Consider the following 14,186-nt stretch of genomic DNA (forward strand, 5'->3'; position numbering starts at 1 on the left):
CCAGGCACCCCATGACGTGAAGGAAAAAGGAGGGGTCGCCCCCACCCCGCAACCTGGCGGGCAGGAGGAGGATGGAGCAGCGCAGGGGCCCGGCAGCGGAGCGACCGCTGCTTCCCCAGAGCCGGTACCTGGGCTCGGGAGGAGCCGTCCTGCCTCCCGCACCCCGTCCCGACGCTGCCCCCGCGCAGGCCGGAAGGCCCAGGGCCAGCGCGGGGCAACGCGGGGGGTTCGGAAGCGCTGCGGCTGGGACAGAGCCCGCTCGGGGGGGCGACAGGACGAAGCAGCGCTGGGCCCCAGTGCCACCCGCCCGGGTGCGGGTCCGAGGAGGAGCCCCGCAGCCGCCGCCCCTCCCGCCCGCTGCCCCGGAGGCGACCCAGGCTCCTCGGCTGCCTCCTCGGTGCGGTGCCGGCCCCTGCTCTGCTGGCCGGGAAAGCACGGGCGAGTCAAGGGCGAGCAGCGACCCCGGGGCGAATTGCGGGGTGCCCGGGAGGGGCTGCTGTGTTCAACTTACAAGCCGCAGTCCGGCTTTAAAGCTCTGCTACTCGTGAAATAACCTGCCCAGGCACTGGGATATCGCAGATCCCCGAGCAGTTCCCGGCGAAGGAACCGTGTTACGATCGGGCTGGTCTGCTGGGCTCGGCTCTGCGCGCCTGGTGCTCGGGTGAGGAGGGAAACGGGGAAGCCTCCGCAAGAGCGGAGCGGAGAGCATCTGTCCGGCCCCGCAGCGCAGAGCGTGCAGCGGGCAGTGACTGCACTGCACTGCACTGCACTGCAGAAACACCACTGGAATCACACGGACACAGCCGCTGTACAACTCACCTACGGGTGACTCTGCTGGTGGTGTTAGTGGTAAAACTTTATCCTAGAGATGAAGTCAAAAGCCTCAGCAACAAAAACACCAAACAAAACAAACCCACAACCCAATGGGGAAAAAATGTAGTAAAAACCTCAGAGTTCAATGAATCCTGCTCTGTCTTTGATATGCTTTATCCCCTTTCCCTGTCCCGTTTAAACTGCTGCTTTTCTTGATAGGGACAGAAAATACTCCAACGCTATGTTCTGGCTTTTTGTGGCACCGGTTTTGGTAGCAGGGGAGGGGTCTCAGGCTCGGCTCCTGTGAGAAGCTGTTGAAACCTCCCTCGGCTCCAAAATGTCCGGCCCCACCTTTGGCAGATGTTTAGAGCATCAGAGAGAATTGATGTACCTCCTGGATTAACATATTCAAGAAGGGGAAACACCCGGTGCTAAGAGCTCAGGGCAGAAGAGAGATGGGCAAAGAGAGCAATACCAGAGACCCAGGTTGGTGAGGGATAAGGGCCCAGAACAGGGGCTTTTCCCTGCATCCTGTGGTGAGATGTCAGTCTGTCCCCTGCAGCCCATGGAGGAGCACAGTGAAGCAGACCCTGAAAGGTCATAGTGGAGTAGTTGTGGAGCACCCTGTGAAGGATCCTATTGGAGCAGCCATGAACCTGCAGCCTGTGGAGGATCGTGGAGCAGATGTTGTGGACCCGCAGCCACAGAGGACCTCATGCCAGGAGAGGTGACTGTTCCCAAAGTAGTCCCTGGCTCTGTGGGCTGCCCATGTTGGAGCAGTTTGCTCCTGAGGAACTGGGCCTTGTGGGAGCCACTTGTGTTGCAGGGGTTCATGAAGGACTTTCTCCCATGGGAGGATCCCCACACTGAAGTAGGGGAAGACTGTGAGGAATCCTTCTCCCAGGGCAGGAGGGAGAGGCAAAGAACAACCCCACTCCCTGTCCTCTTGTGCTGCTGCAGGGGAGTAGGTAGAGATAGTGGGAACAAAAGTAGTTTGGGCCTGGGAAGAAGGGAGGTAAAGCAGGGTAAAGTATTTAAGCACTGGATTTTGTTTTCTCTTCTCTTTGCCCTGTTTTGATTAGTGACAAATTAAACTGTTTTTTTTCCCCAAGCTGAGTCTGTTTTGCCCATGACCGTAACTGGTGAGTGAAATCCTCCTAATTCTTGTCTTGACCCATAAGGTTTTAGGTGGATTTCCTCCTTGCCATCCTGAAATGGGGAGGAGTGAGCAGCCTCATCATCCTTTATCAGCTAGGCTGATATCACCATACGATCTTTATGACCTACCCAACTGTTACTTGATTACTGGTGACCAGAAAGAGCACCTGAATCCCGTATATGCAGCTGCTAATTCTGTCAGTCACAGAAACATGATGTTTTTCCCCAGTTAAATTGTTTGAAAATCAGAAAAGTCTTTGCCTCTGCATCAGAATGACAAAATACTCAGCAACTGCAACTGCTCCAAGAATTCATCCAAATTCCTATGGCAACATTATTCTAGTATTGCTTTTCTTTCCCCTTCTCCCTAGTTGCATTTCCACCATGTATTTCTCAAGATGTATTTGCACATTACAGTACTTTAAATACCTTTCCAAAGCTGGCCTTCATTACCACATCTCCCTTACTTTAACTGCCCTTGCTGGCTGTACCTTACCTTTGCCTGGTAAGCAGGTGCAATGTTTTATGCTGATCCACAGCCTACAGTGAACGTAGCTCTATCCACATCTGTCTCTGTTTCTTTTCTCCTTTCCCTGTGCTTCCTTCACTTACACCTTTTCATAACCTCTGGTCTGCATTACTCAGGAGGTCAGCTTATCACATTCATCCCTGCTGGCCTTAAAAATCTATGAATCTTCCATTGTATTGTCTGCCTCCCAGCTACTCATCTTCCTTCTCACTCTCACCCTTTTGTTTTGTGACTTGCATTCTTCCTCACTGGTATTATTATTCCCACTAATATTTTTTAACTCAATCTCGGCAATAAATAAGTATGTGGAAATACAAACCTGAATTTGTGGCTTTTGTTCACTGCCTCATCTCTTTCTCCTGTTATTCCCCATCTGAATATTAAGGGCAGGCAGAATGCCAGCAGTTTTATATTCCTTGTGTTTTATACCCTTTCTACTTTACCCTGCACCACACAGAATACATGCTAACTCACAGCCTCAGAGGGGAGAAGAGGTTTATGGAATGAAAGAACTGAATCATGAAAGGAGCAGGAGGGGCTGTGAGACCTAACCAATGCAATCTTCCACTTGTGAGCAGAAGCTTTGTTACTCTGCTGTACTTAAGATCACTAATAGCTGCCAATCTTTGACCTGTGATAACAGCTTATACTTTAATGCAGAATTATGCTTATAAAGCATAAATTTAAACAGAGAAAACAAAACACCTTATTCAGCACGGTATGGCTTTTTGCCATCTCTTAATGGATCTTTACATTAAGAAAAATATTTCTGTAGGGAGAATAGGGAATGTTCACAGTTGTAAAAACATTTGGGAAGCAGAACCCCACATTTGTTAGTCATATCTAAAAACAAGTTGTCAAGCTAGGACATTTCTCAAGACGCTTAAACACATTTTAACTATTGAAAACTAAACTGGAAGCCTACTGTTACATTTAGTGTAAGAGACAGTTTTCATGTAACACTGTATTTTCACCTCTCTGCCCAACATCAATCAATCAGATCTTTTGTCACTGCATTTTAGGATTATTCATCATATTAATATAATGGACTTAAAAGTACTACTGTCAAGTTTTCCCGGTTTTTATACAATAATTTTATTAGGCATCTTGAACAAAGAAAGAATGTCAAACAAATATGTAAGTAATTCAGTAGTCATTTTAACAGCCAAAGGTTTTTCAGTTAAAGTCATAGTAACTGAATGAACATTCTGTTTAAACCAATATGCCTTCAGGTTTGCTTTGCTGCTGTATCTGTGAGACAGCTCAATTCACTTTCTGTGCAAAAAGTGACCTTTATGGAATACTTGTCACTCAGCAGCCTTTACCTTTTTTGACTTCCAGGCAGTTTGCATTTCTTTATCATTACAGCCCATCAAGCTATGATTGCTCATGCATCCCAGGGCACAGGATTACCTCCCTGCACATCAACATCCATCCCCCTCTATCCTACACCACCTTCTATTTAACAAACTTATCAAATCTCTGCAGAGCAGCTCTTTGCACTCCAAATAGCTAGCTGAGGTTGTTACGTAGTGACAGGAGATACTTCTCACCCCATTCACTGGAGTCAGGAGTAGCAGGTGCTATTATTTCATCTCTTCTTACGATCCAGAGAATGGAAAAGCAAGAATGCCATTTGAATGCAGACAGTTTTCACGATGGTCAATATGTTATAACTGCTACTGAGGCAGATTCACACATCATAAAATTAAAACAAATAGAAATCGCCTAGAGATCAGGGTAAATATCTAAGATATTAGAAAGAAGAAATTGTCTTCCACAAACAGGCTAACTGCATTTCCTGCCATATGCCAGCACATTTTTTTGTCTATCAGAAAGACTTGGCTGCAACATGAATGGAATTTCCCTGAGCGTTTCCAGTGGCTAAGATTCCTCTTTTAACTTCACCCAGCACCCACCCCCTTCTCAAATGTTTTACTATAATCACACCACCCAAAGCAAAGCTGCTGCTGATTTTGAAAGCACTCATCTTGATTTTTTGCCTAACCTAACAGCTTATGTTATCTTACAAACATGTTCAGCCATTTCTGATAGCACATGCTCAAGCAGAGCAGTTCCAAGAGTTACATGTAGGAAGAGAATATCAGTGTGGATACTGATAAGGTTCTGTGGAGCCCCATCAAGAATCAGCAGCCACCAAAATCAGTGGAATTTTATATAGACTTATTGGCCTGGAATACAATTCACAATGAGCAGCAGTGTTTAACAGCCTGGTCAAAATTCAATATTGACAGTTACCCTCACTTGCTGCAAAGTAGTTGCCTGTTCCTCGTTTACTCAAACAAATTTCACTCCATTCCAAGCACTGGATAAATGGTTTATCAAACTGTAAGTAACAAAGCACTTAGTTCTAAAAGTCAAATGTTTACTTTCAAGTGATGAATAAGGAAAAAAAATGTTAGTACTCAATAAGTCGTCAGAATCCAAAATTTTCACAGCCTTTGTAGAAATTCCAGTACTTTTCCATTACAGAACATGGTAGAAACTCCTCTTTACGTACCATTAGTACCTGATTGAACTGAGGAAAATGTGTCAGACTTTCCACTGTGTTGAACTGCACAGAAGAGCCTGTTGAAAATGAATGCAAATTATTACAGAGCATGTGTAAGAGTGACTAAAAGCAATCAATGGCACTATTATGTATCACAAAATCACAGTATTGTCACAGATGGAAAAGAGCTCCAAGATCACTGCATCCAACCACCAACATAACCACTCAGTAAAATAAGTAAAATATATTTCTCAATACCTGTATCACCATGCCCACTAGAGTATGTCTCAAAGTACGTCATCTACACAGGTTTTAAACACCTCCAGAGATGGTGACTTCACAACCTCCCTGGGTAGTCTGTTCCAAAGCCTAGCTACTCTCTCAGTAATGAAGTTCTTCCTAATATCTAGAATAAACCTTGCCTGGAGTAACTTCAGGCCATTTCCTCCAGTCCTATCATTATTCACTTGAGAGAAGAGGTGTTAACAGCTTGTTAGAACTACACAAGCATGAGGGATCCCTAGATGTGTCCTAGGAATTTTGTAGTGTAAGACTCCTGGCCATCTTATTGATGTCTCACTTGCACCCAAACTTCAGTGAGACAAGGATCTCACCACACTGAGTGGTGCTCCACATGAGAAGTCATCTAGTCCTATTATGATTTTACATAACAAGAAAGTGCAGTTGTTCTTCAGCACTTCAAGGGCTAAGTTTCATGAACTTCCCCCAAATTAAGAAACCTCTCTCACAGGGAATGCCCTTCCCACAGTCCCAAAAGGACCATATAAAAAGAAAGGTGTACACCTTTATACAGGAGGGACTTGTAGGACTGAACAGTGGCTGTTCACAATATTTAAATATCTGGTAGATTGCAGCAGCTGTTGCAACGCCTAGACTTAAGGCACTTGAGTCACTGCAGGACTAGTTGAACTTCTAGATTTTGCTGCTAAGAACAGTAAAAACGTAACACAGTAAAGATCCAGCAGTATGAAATTTTACAGGACATTTTCTCCATAAAAGCATGAGTTCCAAAAGGTATTTGAACTGTAGTTTTCAGAGCTACTTGCTTTTGTTCATCTTTAATCCACACCTTCTCCCTTCAGTACCAATGCACAAAACATCAGAGCTGCTGAGCTTTCATGACCAACCTAACACAGAAACTGCCAGAGAAGGCAGAACTGTCACATGTAGCAGATGTTAGTAGGAGAGGGAAGGCTGTCATGAAAGCACGGATGGCCTCTGTTAGAAAAAAAAACCAAAAAACCAACAACAAAACAACAAACAAAAAAAGCAGACAAAAAAGAGCAACTAAACAAACAAACAAACAAACAAAAACCCCACAAGAAACTAAAGAGGCTAAGAAACAAAACAACCAACCAGAATCCCACTGTTCAGATACCATTCACATGTCTCAAGAAGCAAAACAGCATAGGTATTTCAAAATTATTACATCAGTCACGATTAATCCTTGTTAAAATGCAATGAAAACATGTTTGAAGTGACACCAACTGGTCATTTTGCTTACACTTATTTCTGGGCTACCATGTACCATCCCAAGTTTGTTTTTCTCTGTTAGGACAGTTCTCCAGCTGTACCACCTACATTGATTACAAAATACAAAATATATTCACTAAAGTGACAACACTGCCAGGTCTAAATGCTAAAACAATCAGTGCATCTTGAAGATGTTAGTCTTGTTAACTCCATGTCTCAGTGAGGATTTCTCTGCCATTTCCAGGAGCTCAGCACTGAAAGCATCAAAGTGGCAAACTGACATTAGAAGCAAAAGGTATATGTTCAGAAGCTCAAATATGGAGTCTTGTGTGTGAAGATGTATGTTGTTCCACACCTATGTCATCCACAGCAAAACTTCTGACTCCAGTGAGACCAGGACTGCATTTGGCATCTTACACTCTCAGTGCATTTTCAGTTTGTGCCTTAACAGAGTACACCACAGAACAAAAAGCACAATCTGATGTCCAGGGCATACTTAAGTATTTTGACCTCAAGAAAGATGGGAAGGCTGAATGGAGATCCCACCCGAGCAGTTGCATCACAATGCTCCTCACACAGTCTTTATCACATATGAAGCAGCCATCAGTCGTATCAGAAGTCAGCTTGCACACTTACCTAGATGTGATGTTTCAAAGGACATAAACGTGAATGCCACAAAATTGTCTTAGGGACACCTCCACGTAAAAATGATCTTAAGAATAAGCCCGAGAATTTTTTTCTAGAATAAACTGGCAGAAACTGAGCAGAAACCCTGTCCTTAACAAGAAGTATATAGGGACACAACAGGCATGACTGCAACCTCTTTTGATTTGCTAAAAAAACCTTTTTCATTCTAAAATGTCCACATTTTGTATGTAAGCACAGGAAAACTTCTTGTCAAGGTTTTAAGTTCATTTAACATCCTGTTTTGAGCGATCACAATTGGACTTAAGACATTCCTTCCTGCCTTTCAAACCACTCCCTTCAGCACTCTCACTGATTATAACTTATTTACTCAAAATCCTCAACTCAAGTTTGAAAGTGTAATAAAGACGTGACCAAATAAATTAATTGAAATAACTTTTCCTCCAGCAGTTGACAGCTTTTTTAATTGATTCCCTAGGGTCAAATTAATGTAGGTTTTTCTGGATTGAATTTAAGCATTCTACCACAAATACAACACTACCTGAGGGAATAATTAAAATCTCAACTCTAATCGCTGCTTTTCAGTAACTCTATGTAACAGTCAGCAGTTAGCAAAAGCACATTCCCAAAAGCAACATACCCAAGACATCCCAAAGCTGTCCTAATCAGTTCTGATATCAGTGTTTGGTATCAAAGTTTCTATATCCATAGAATTTGAGCAATCAGTCCTGGTATTTCTTCCCCATATTCTGTAACAACCAACTAATATCCTTTCTATGCCCATTTTTCTCTCTCTCCCTCTCTCTCTTTCTCTCTCTCTCTCTTTCCTTATTATTATTTTCACTCTTATAATGCCTACTCTGGTGTTTCCTTTCTCCCTCTTGCTATTCATTGATTCTCATCCCTTTACAAAGGACCAGCACTTAACAGGCCACAGGCAGTGGAGAAAGGCTTCCATATCGTTATCTAAAACTCATCTTTGTGCCTTGGGTACAGAAATAACCTTAATAAGGTAAAATGAATGGAGGCAGGGTCCTTCTCTGCTTTCCTACCCCTGCTGTCCCATTTAGTGCTCTTAGCTTTCTTCTGTCTTCATGAACTACAAGATAAAATATCAAACAGTATCAACGCCAGAATGAGCTTTTCCCCCATAAATCTGGGGAAAAGACAAGTAATCTCTTGGTACTTTTCCCATCCTGTCTGCCAAGAGCTTTTCTGTCTTTCTTGGCATCTACTTAAGCATTACAGCTTCAAAACAATTCTAAATGTGTTTCAACTTGTGTTACTGTTTTGTTGTGCTTTACAAGACCGTCTCTCTGTGGCTGCTAAGAACCTGAAGGCTGTATTTCAAGTAGTATTGCACACCCTGGCAGTCATGAATCTATAAAAATGTAAGATCAGAATTTCTGATTGCATGAAGGTTATTCACCAAAGATGGCCACTTCCGTGAAGTCACCATTTTCTGATCATCAATACAGCCCCTGAAAGATCGGTTTTTAAAACTGGCAATGCCACCAGGATCCTCTGAGATATGGTTAAGCATTTCATAACTATTTCACTTATGCAAATCATTTGTAAAAGGAATTTAAATGATCTTGCAGTTTAAGCAACATATATGTGTCAATTTAGAGGTATCAGTAAATCCAGTTTCAATACTTCTGTAAAACAGATAGAGATCATTATCACAGCTGAGGGAATGCCAAACTCATTTGCAGTATCTGTGGCAAAGTCACAGGAGATTTGTTATTCTTCTGACTCAGATAGATCTGGTTCAATACAGCTAGCCTAGACATGAGCTACAGAAGCGTAAGTAAAGAGAAGATCTAAGAACAACACACTTGAAGGTGACAGCATTTGATCTAGCATGCCACAAGGGAGTATTTAGAACAGAAATATTTCTAAGGAGTTTTCAAGTTTCTTGGGCCTTATCCACATTATTCTCAGTAACATAGAAAGCAAGAAGATCCAAGAGTCCCAACTTGGTCCACCCACACCACATAAGGCCTTGGAAATGACAGCCAAGGCAACATTTTTGATCCTCTGGCTCTTCAGAAAGCTGCTACTGAAGCATGTGCCATGAAAGGCACATGGATCCTGCCTATTCTACCGGTAATTGTGAAAATATCCTGATCTGGTATTTTGGAAACACCAAGACTTGGTATTTTGATCAAGATCTGGTATTTTGGAAAAATACGATGCTCTCCTGGTAGTTTTCAATTTCACTCCCACCACTCAAAATGCTTTTGCTTTCCTCCAGGTCTCTCCACAGGCCTGGATAAATTTCAAGTGACACAAATCTTAATTCTTTTTGCCTCATTTGAACCCTGGAGCCCAAGGTCTCTGGTATTTACAAACCAATCAGTAAGGAGTGGCACTTTTCTAACAGTCAGCCAAACACATGAAAACCCTCCCAGACAATCCTTCCCTAAAAGATGCAGTCCAGCAGGGATTTTGTCTAATTGCTTTATAATCTGCTGTGTCCACCTTCACCCCAGTTCTGAAAGTACTTTTGTTCCAAGAATTAATTTATCAAATGACCCTGAATTATGCATGCTGAGTTTTTTGCATTGCCAGTTAAGACCCTTTGGAAAACAAAAACAAAACAAAAACAACACCACACCCCAAAAAACCCAAAAAACAAAAACAAACAAAAAAACCAACCAAAAACCAAAAAGAACAACAGCAAAAAAACCCCCACAAAGGTTATTTATGTCTTATGAAATAAATAAATAATTTATGTTTGGAAACTACCTAATGAACTACAATAACCACATGCTTCATAGCATAGCTAGAATGGTGCAGAAGGACTTAGAGCACCTTCTGATGGTCCCGTAGCCTACATTTCTTTCATTTATATATCAGACACAACTCACCATGGGTGATCTGTAGGCTCAAGCCATCATTTGCCTATGACTAGAATATGCATAGCAATAATGTGATACTTTAATAATACTTCCACAATTCATTATGCTTTTGCTTCTAAATAAAATGTTAGACTTGAGAAAATATATTTTCTTCCTCAGTAAAAAAACAGTATTTCTCAGAAGTTCATTCTTTTTTTCATTTTTTTTATCTCCCACTGAGACTGGAAAAAGCAATGTCATAATGAAGAAAAAAAAAGACTGGGAATCTAGAATAATTCTTCTTTGAAATATTTCATAACACTGGCCTTTCTTGTTAATACTCTGCATCTGCATAGAAAAGGACTTGCGGGTTTGATTAAAATCAAGAATTCATGCTTCTTATTCTAAAGCATCAGTTTTGTAGTTTATGCTGAAATCTCTTTATGTATTTTACGTTTCATGTGGCAGAAAGTAATTTTTCTCACAACACAAACCGGAAGATGTTTTACTTTGAATATGAAAAGTGTACATTATTAATAATACGTACAGCTTGCTTGCAAGCATTGCCTAGATAAGTGATAGAAATATAATATATTATTCCCCATTAGAGCTTTTGCCTTACATCATAATCTTACACAGTAAGTGTTTTCTCTGTTCTCCTACATACCTTAGGTATTTGCCTGTTAATAACAAATGCTTTATACTATATAATAAATTCTAAATTATTATTCACCAGGGCCCTTGGATTGGTGTATTAAGATACTGGTACGTTTTTTATTAATCAAAATGGGGAACCCAAATCCTCCAATCTATTGCAGAAATACATTTGTGTTACAATAACCTTCCAGAAAAACAAGAGAACAATTTAAATCTCAGTGCCTCTCACCTTCTTTAGTATAGTGGTAATGTAATTTTTTTCCTTCAAAGGGTGAGACATGACTGACATAAATGCAAATGCCAATCAAGAAATGCATTCAGCCTCCCACAAAACAATCTATATTCAAGACTGAATTTATAAAGAAATAAGTTCTTATAAAATAAAACATAATGGCTGATTCCATTTTTCTTACACAAATACTTTTATACAGCCATCCAAATGCCCTTTCAGTTTCTGGATTAAGTCAATCACTGTATTTAAATACCAAATTACTGAGTCTGAGTTCAACAATAACAAATGTATACACGAGTATACTTTCTTAAAATGCACCATGATTGCATTGAAGCAATTCATGGGGGGCCATTTCTTGGTGTGACTAGCAGTATGCACGCACAATATTTTTATTTCTTTTTAAACTTATTATCAGGAGTACTTGATCATGTAATGATTCACTTATATACTCACCCAGAAGGAAAATACATGGTTCTATAAAATTATTTCTAACAATTTCAGAAACTCAGAATTTAACGTGCCAAGATAGTGTATATAAAGCAGTTCCAGGACCAATATTGGGTAATTAAAACCAGATTACTTTAAGATTCTTACAGTTTATAGTATACAGTTTCTACACTGGAAATGCAAATTGGAAGAAACAGAAGACAAAATACAAATCAAGTTTCAGCTCAGGTCAGAACAGTTCTTCGACAAAAAAAAAAACCAAAAACCAACACTAGTTTGTGTTTTTCATCCACTGGCAAAATCCGCAGGAGTGGTGACTCATGCAGTGGGTTTTACATACAGCCTCTGAACAACTTCTAGTGCATTCTCCTAGGCTAACCTCATGTGGTGCTTTAAAGTTTGAATTGTTTTGTTTAGAAGCTTTGGCCTGACTTCATTAAAAGTCACTCCTGAAAAAAAAAAATAGGGTGGAAGTGTGCTATAATCTGATCCAAGGTAAGATCATCAGGCAGTTTCCTAAATGCTTTCATTTGACATTACCTAAGAGTGGTATCAAGGTCTGTCTTCTCTGTTTCAAGCAATGCAGCATCTGAAGCCACAGGGTCTTGAAGCTGTTTATCATACTCCCTTTCATTTACTGCTTTCATAGGATAGACAAGATAGATGTGTTCTAAGAAGATTATCTGCAACAGTTGTTTGTCCTATAGTTCTCAGTCTCCATGTGACTGAGATCCAAAATGTTACAGTGCAGATGATAAATTAAGAAGATAGGCCAGTTATCAAAAGATTTATTTTACAACTTGCTTCACAAAGTAAAAAGGCCAGAAAGCCAGTGTTTAAAGCTCTTGACTAGCAGTCAATTTACTTTTAGTCAATTTCTTTTTAGTCAGGCTTCTCAAGGGAACAAGGTTTATATAGGCAATAAAAAGAGACGATGCTCACAAGTTTTAACAAGAAAGGTTCAACCAGATATATGGGGAAAAAAATCCCCACAAGCATGGCTAAGCATCAGAATATACTGTACAGAGACTGAAGAATGTCCATCCTTGAAAATTTTCAGAATTTAACTGGACAAGGCACTGAGCAACCTCATCTAACTTGGAAGTTAGTCCTACTTTGAATCCCATCTAATCTACGTTAGTCTGTGCTTGTGTGCAATCACACTGTCACCTATTTCAGAAAAACCTGACAGACAGATAAGAAATACAGATATTAAATTCTTAGAATTGGCTTCTACCAGCATGGAGTCCTTGTTGTTTTGTTTTTTTTAAAACATTTCTAACTACTTCTCCTTCTCCATATTATTATTGCTACTATTGATGGCAATAAGGAGCCACTACTCCAGTCATACTCAGTCAAAAAAATTCAGATACACAGAATGAATCTTCTTTAAGTCATGACATTTTGTTGAAAAATAAACAACAATTAAACTTGCAGTTCTTGGTTTACATCTTGACTTTTCGATCACATCCTTTCCAGCTTTCCTCCAACACATGAAGATAACAATATTAAGAGTTTTGTAGTGGAAGTAGTTTCTGACATAATTGTCAGAGTGTAAGCAGAATCTGGAGCTCTGAACTGCAGCACAAAATATCTTTCAAGCTTTCAAAAAGCTTGGAATTTATTTAATTACATGGAGCTTTAAACATATAGCAGGAAAAAGGTACTACAATGGGCTAGATTAGTTGCCTGGACTAATACCAAAGTAGTATCTTCAGCCAGTTCAAAGATGCATGAAATCCACCTTCTGAATAGTTTAGCATTTAAAATTTAATCGAAGATTCTTGCAAAAAAACTCACATGAAATATTTACTAGGAGAACAATTTTACACCTATCTAGAAGGCACTGAAATAACAGCTTGGTTTCATTCTACTGGAGCAATCAATTTGGATCTAAATACTCTCCTGCCAGGTCAGCATCACACCTCCATACTAGCGTACAAGACCAGAAGATAAGCTTGACTGGAAAGAAAACTGAAATTCATTACTCTTCTATCACTTTCCAGGACCAGCTAAGCCTAGAAAGTAAACTTGTTTAAAGCCAATTTATACAGCTGACCATTACAATTAGAATACATTTAGCATGAAGTAAAGCAGCTACAGCATTGTGCGTCTGACTGGTTCTTTGGAAAGAAACAAAATAGAGGGAAAACAAATCCACAAACCCATCTACAGGTTCTGGGGCTTCTTGTGACATTTCCAAAGCTTCATTTAAGGGATTTAATGAAATACTCATACTATGACAGTTGTTCTTAAAGGAATTTCTTCTTACATCGGAGTTTGCTTCTTACAGGTTGATCAAACTATGAAACTTGAAAAGTTTCTCCTCAGACTGGATACAAAACTGTGGGTTCTATAAGCTAGACATGTGGAAACTGGGCTGTTGGTTATATTTTCTTAAAAGTTATACTGGAAGCTAAGCAGTATCTTCCTTCAATTAGCAGGATAATTATAGTAGATATAAAAAAAACTGTACACATGGAACAGCATTTCTGTGAATTTCTAACTCAGTAATTTTTATTGTAATATGAATCCTTATTTGCATAATTCCCCATGTCTGACAGTGGTTACTTTTGGCTACAAGTCACAGAATCATGGAATCACTGGTTGGAAAAGACCTCTAAGATCATCAACTCAGCACCACCATGTCAACTAAACTGTGTCCTGAAGTGCCACTTCCCACATTTTTTACACCTCTGGGGATGGTAACTCCACCACTTCCCTGGGCAGGCTGTTCCAATGCATGACCACTCTTTCAGTGAAGAAATTTTTCCTCATATCTAATCTGAACCTCCCCTGATGCTAGTTCAGGCCAAATGACTGTACACTCTTGCTATAACCATTTCCAAACCGGAT

General features: G+C 40.5%; 1 protein-coding gene across 1 annotated transcript in view; it reads right to left on the bottom strand.

Moving 5' to 3' along the window:
* Positions 1 to 3,125: 3,125 nt before the first annotated feature.
* Positions 3,126 to 14,186, bottom strand: part of ANKRD31 (ankyrin repeat domain 31) — a 64,949-nt gene continuing 53,888 nt past the window's right edge. Inside the window, exon 26 of the mRNA XM_071731741.1 lies at positions 3,126 to 5,089. Coding sequence (XP_071587842.1) covers positions 4,938 to 5,089 — 152 coding nt within the window. The 3' untranslated portion in view covers positions 3,126 to 4,937. The remainder of the gene's footprint in view (positions 5,090 to 14,186) is intronic.

Source organism: Heliangelus exortis, chromosome Z (assembly GCF_036169615.1).
Source record: "Heliangelus exortis chromosome Z, bHelExo1.hap1, whole genome shotgun sequence".
NCBI lineage: Eukaryota > Metazoa > Chordata > Aves > Apodiformes > Trochilidae > Heliangelus > Heliangelus exortis.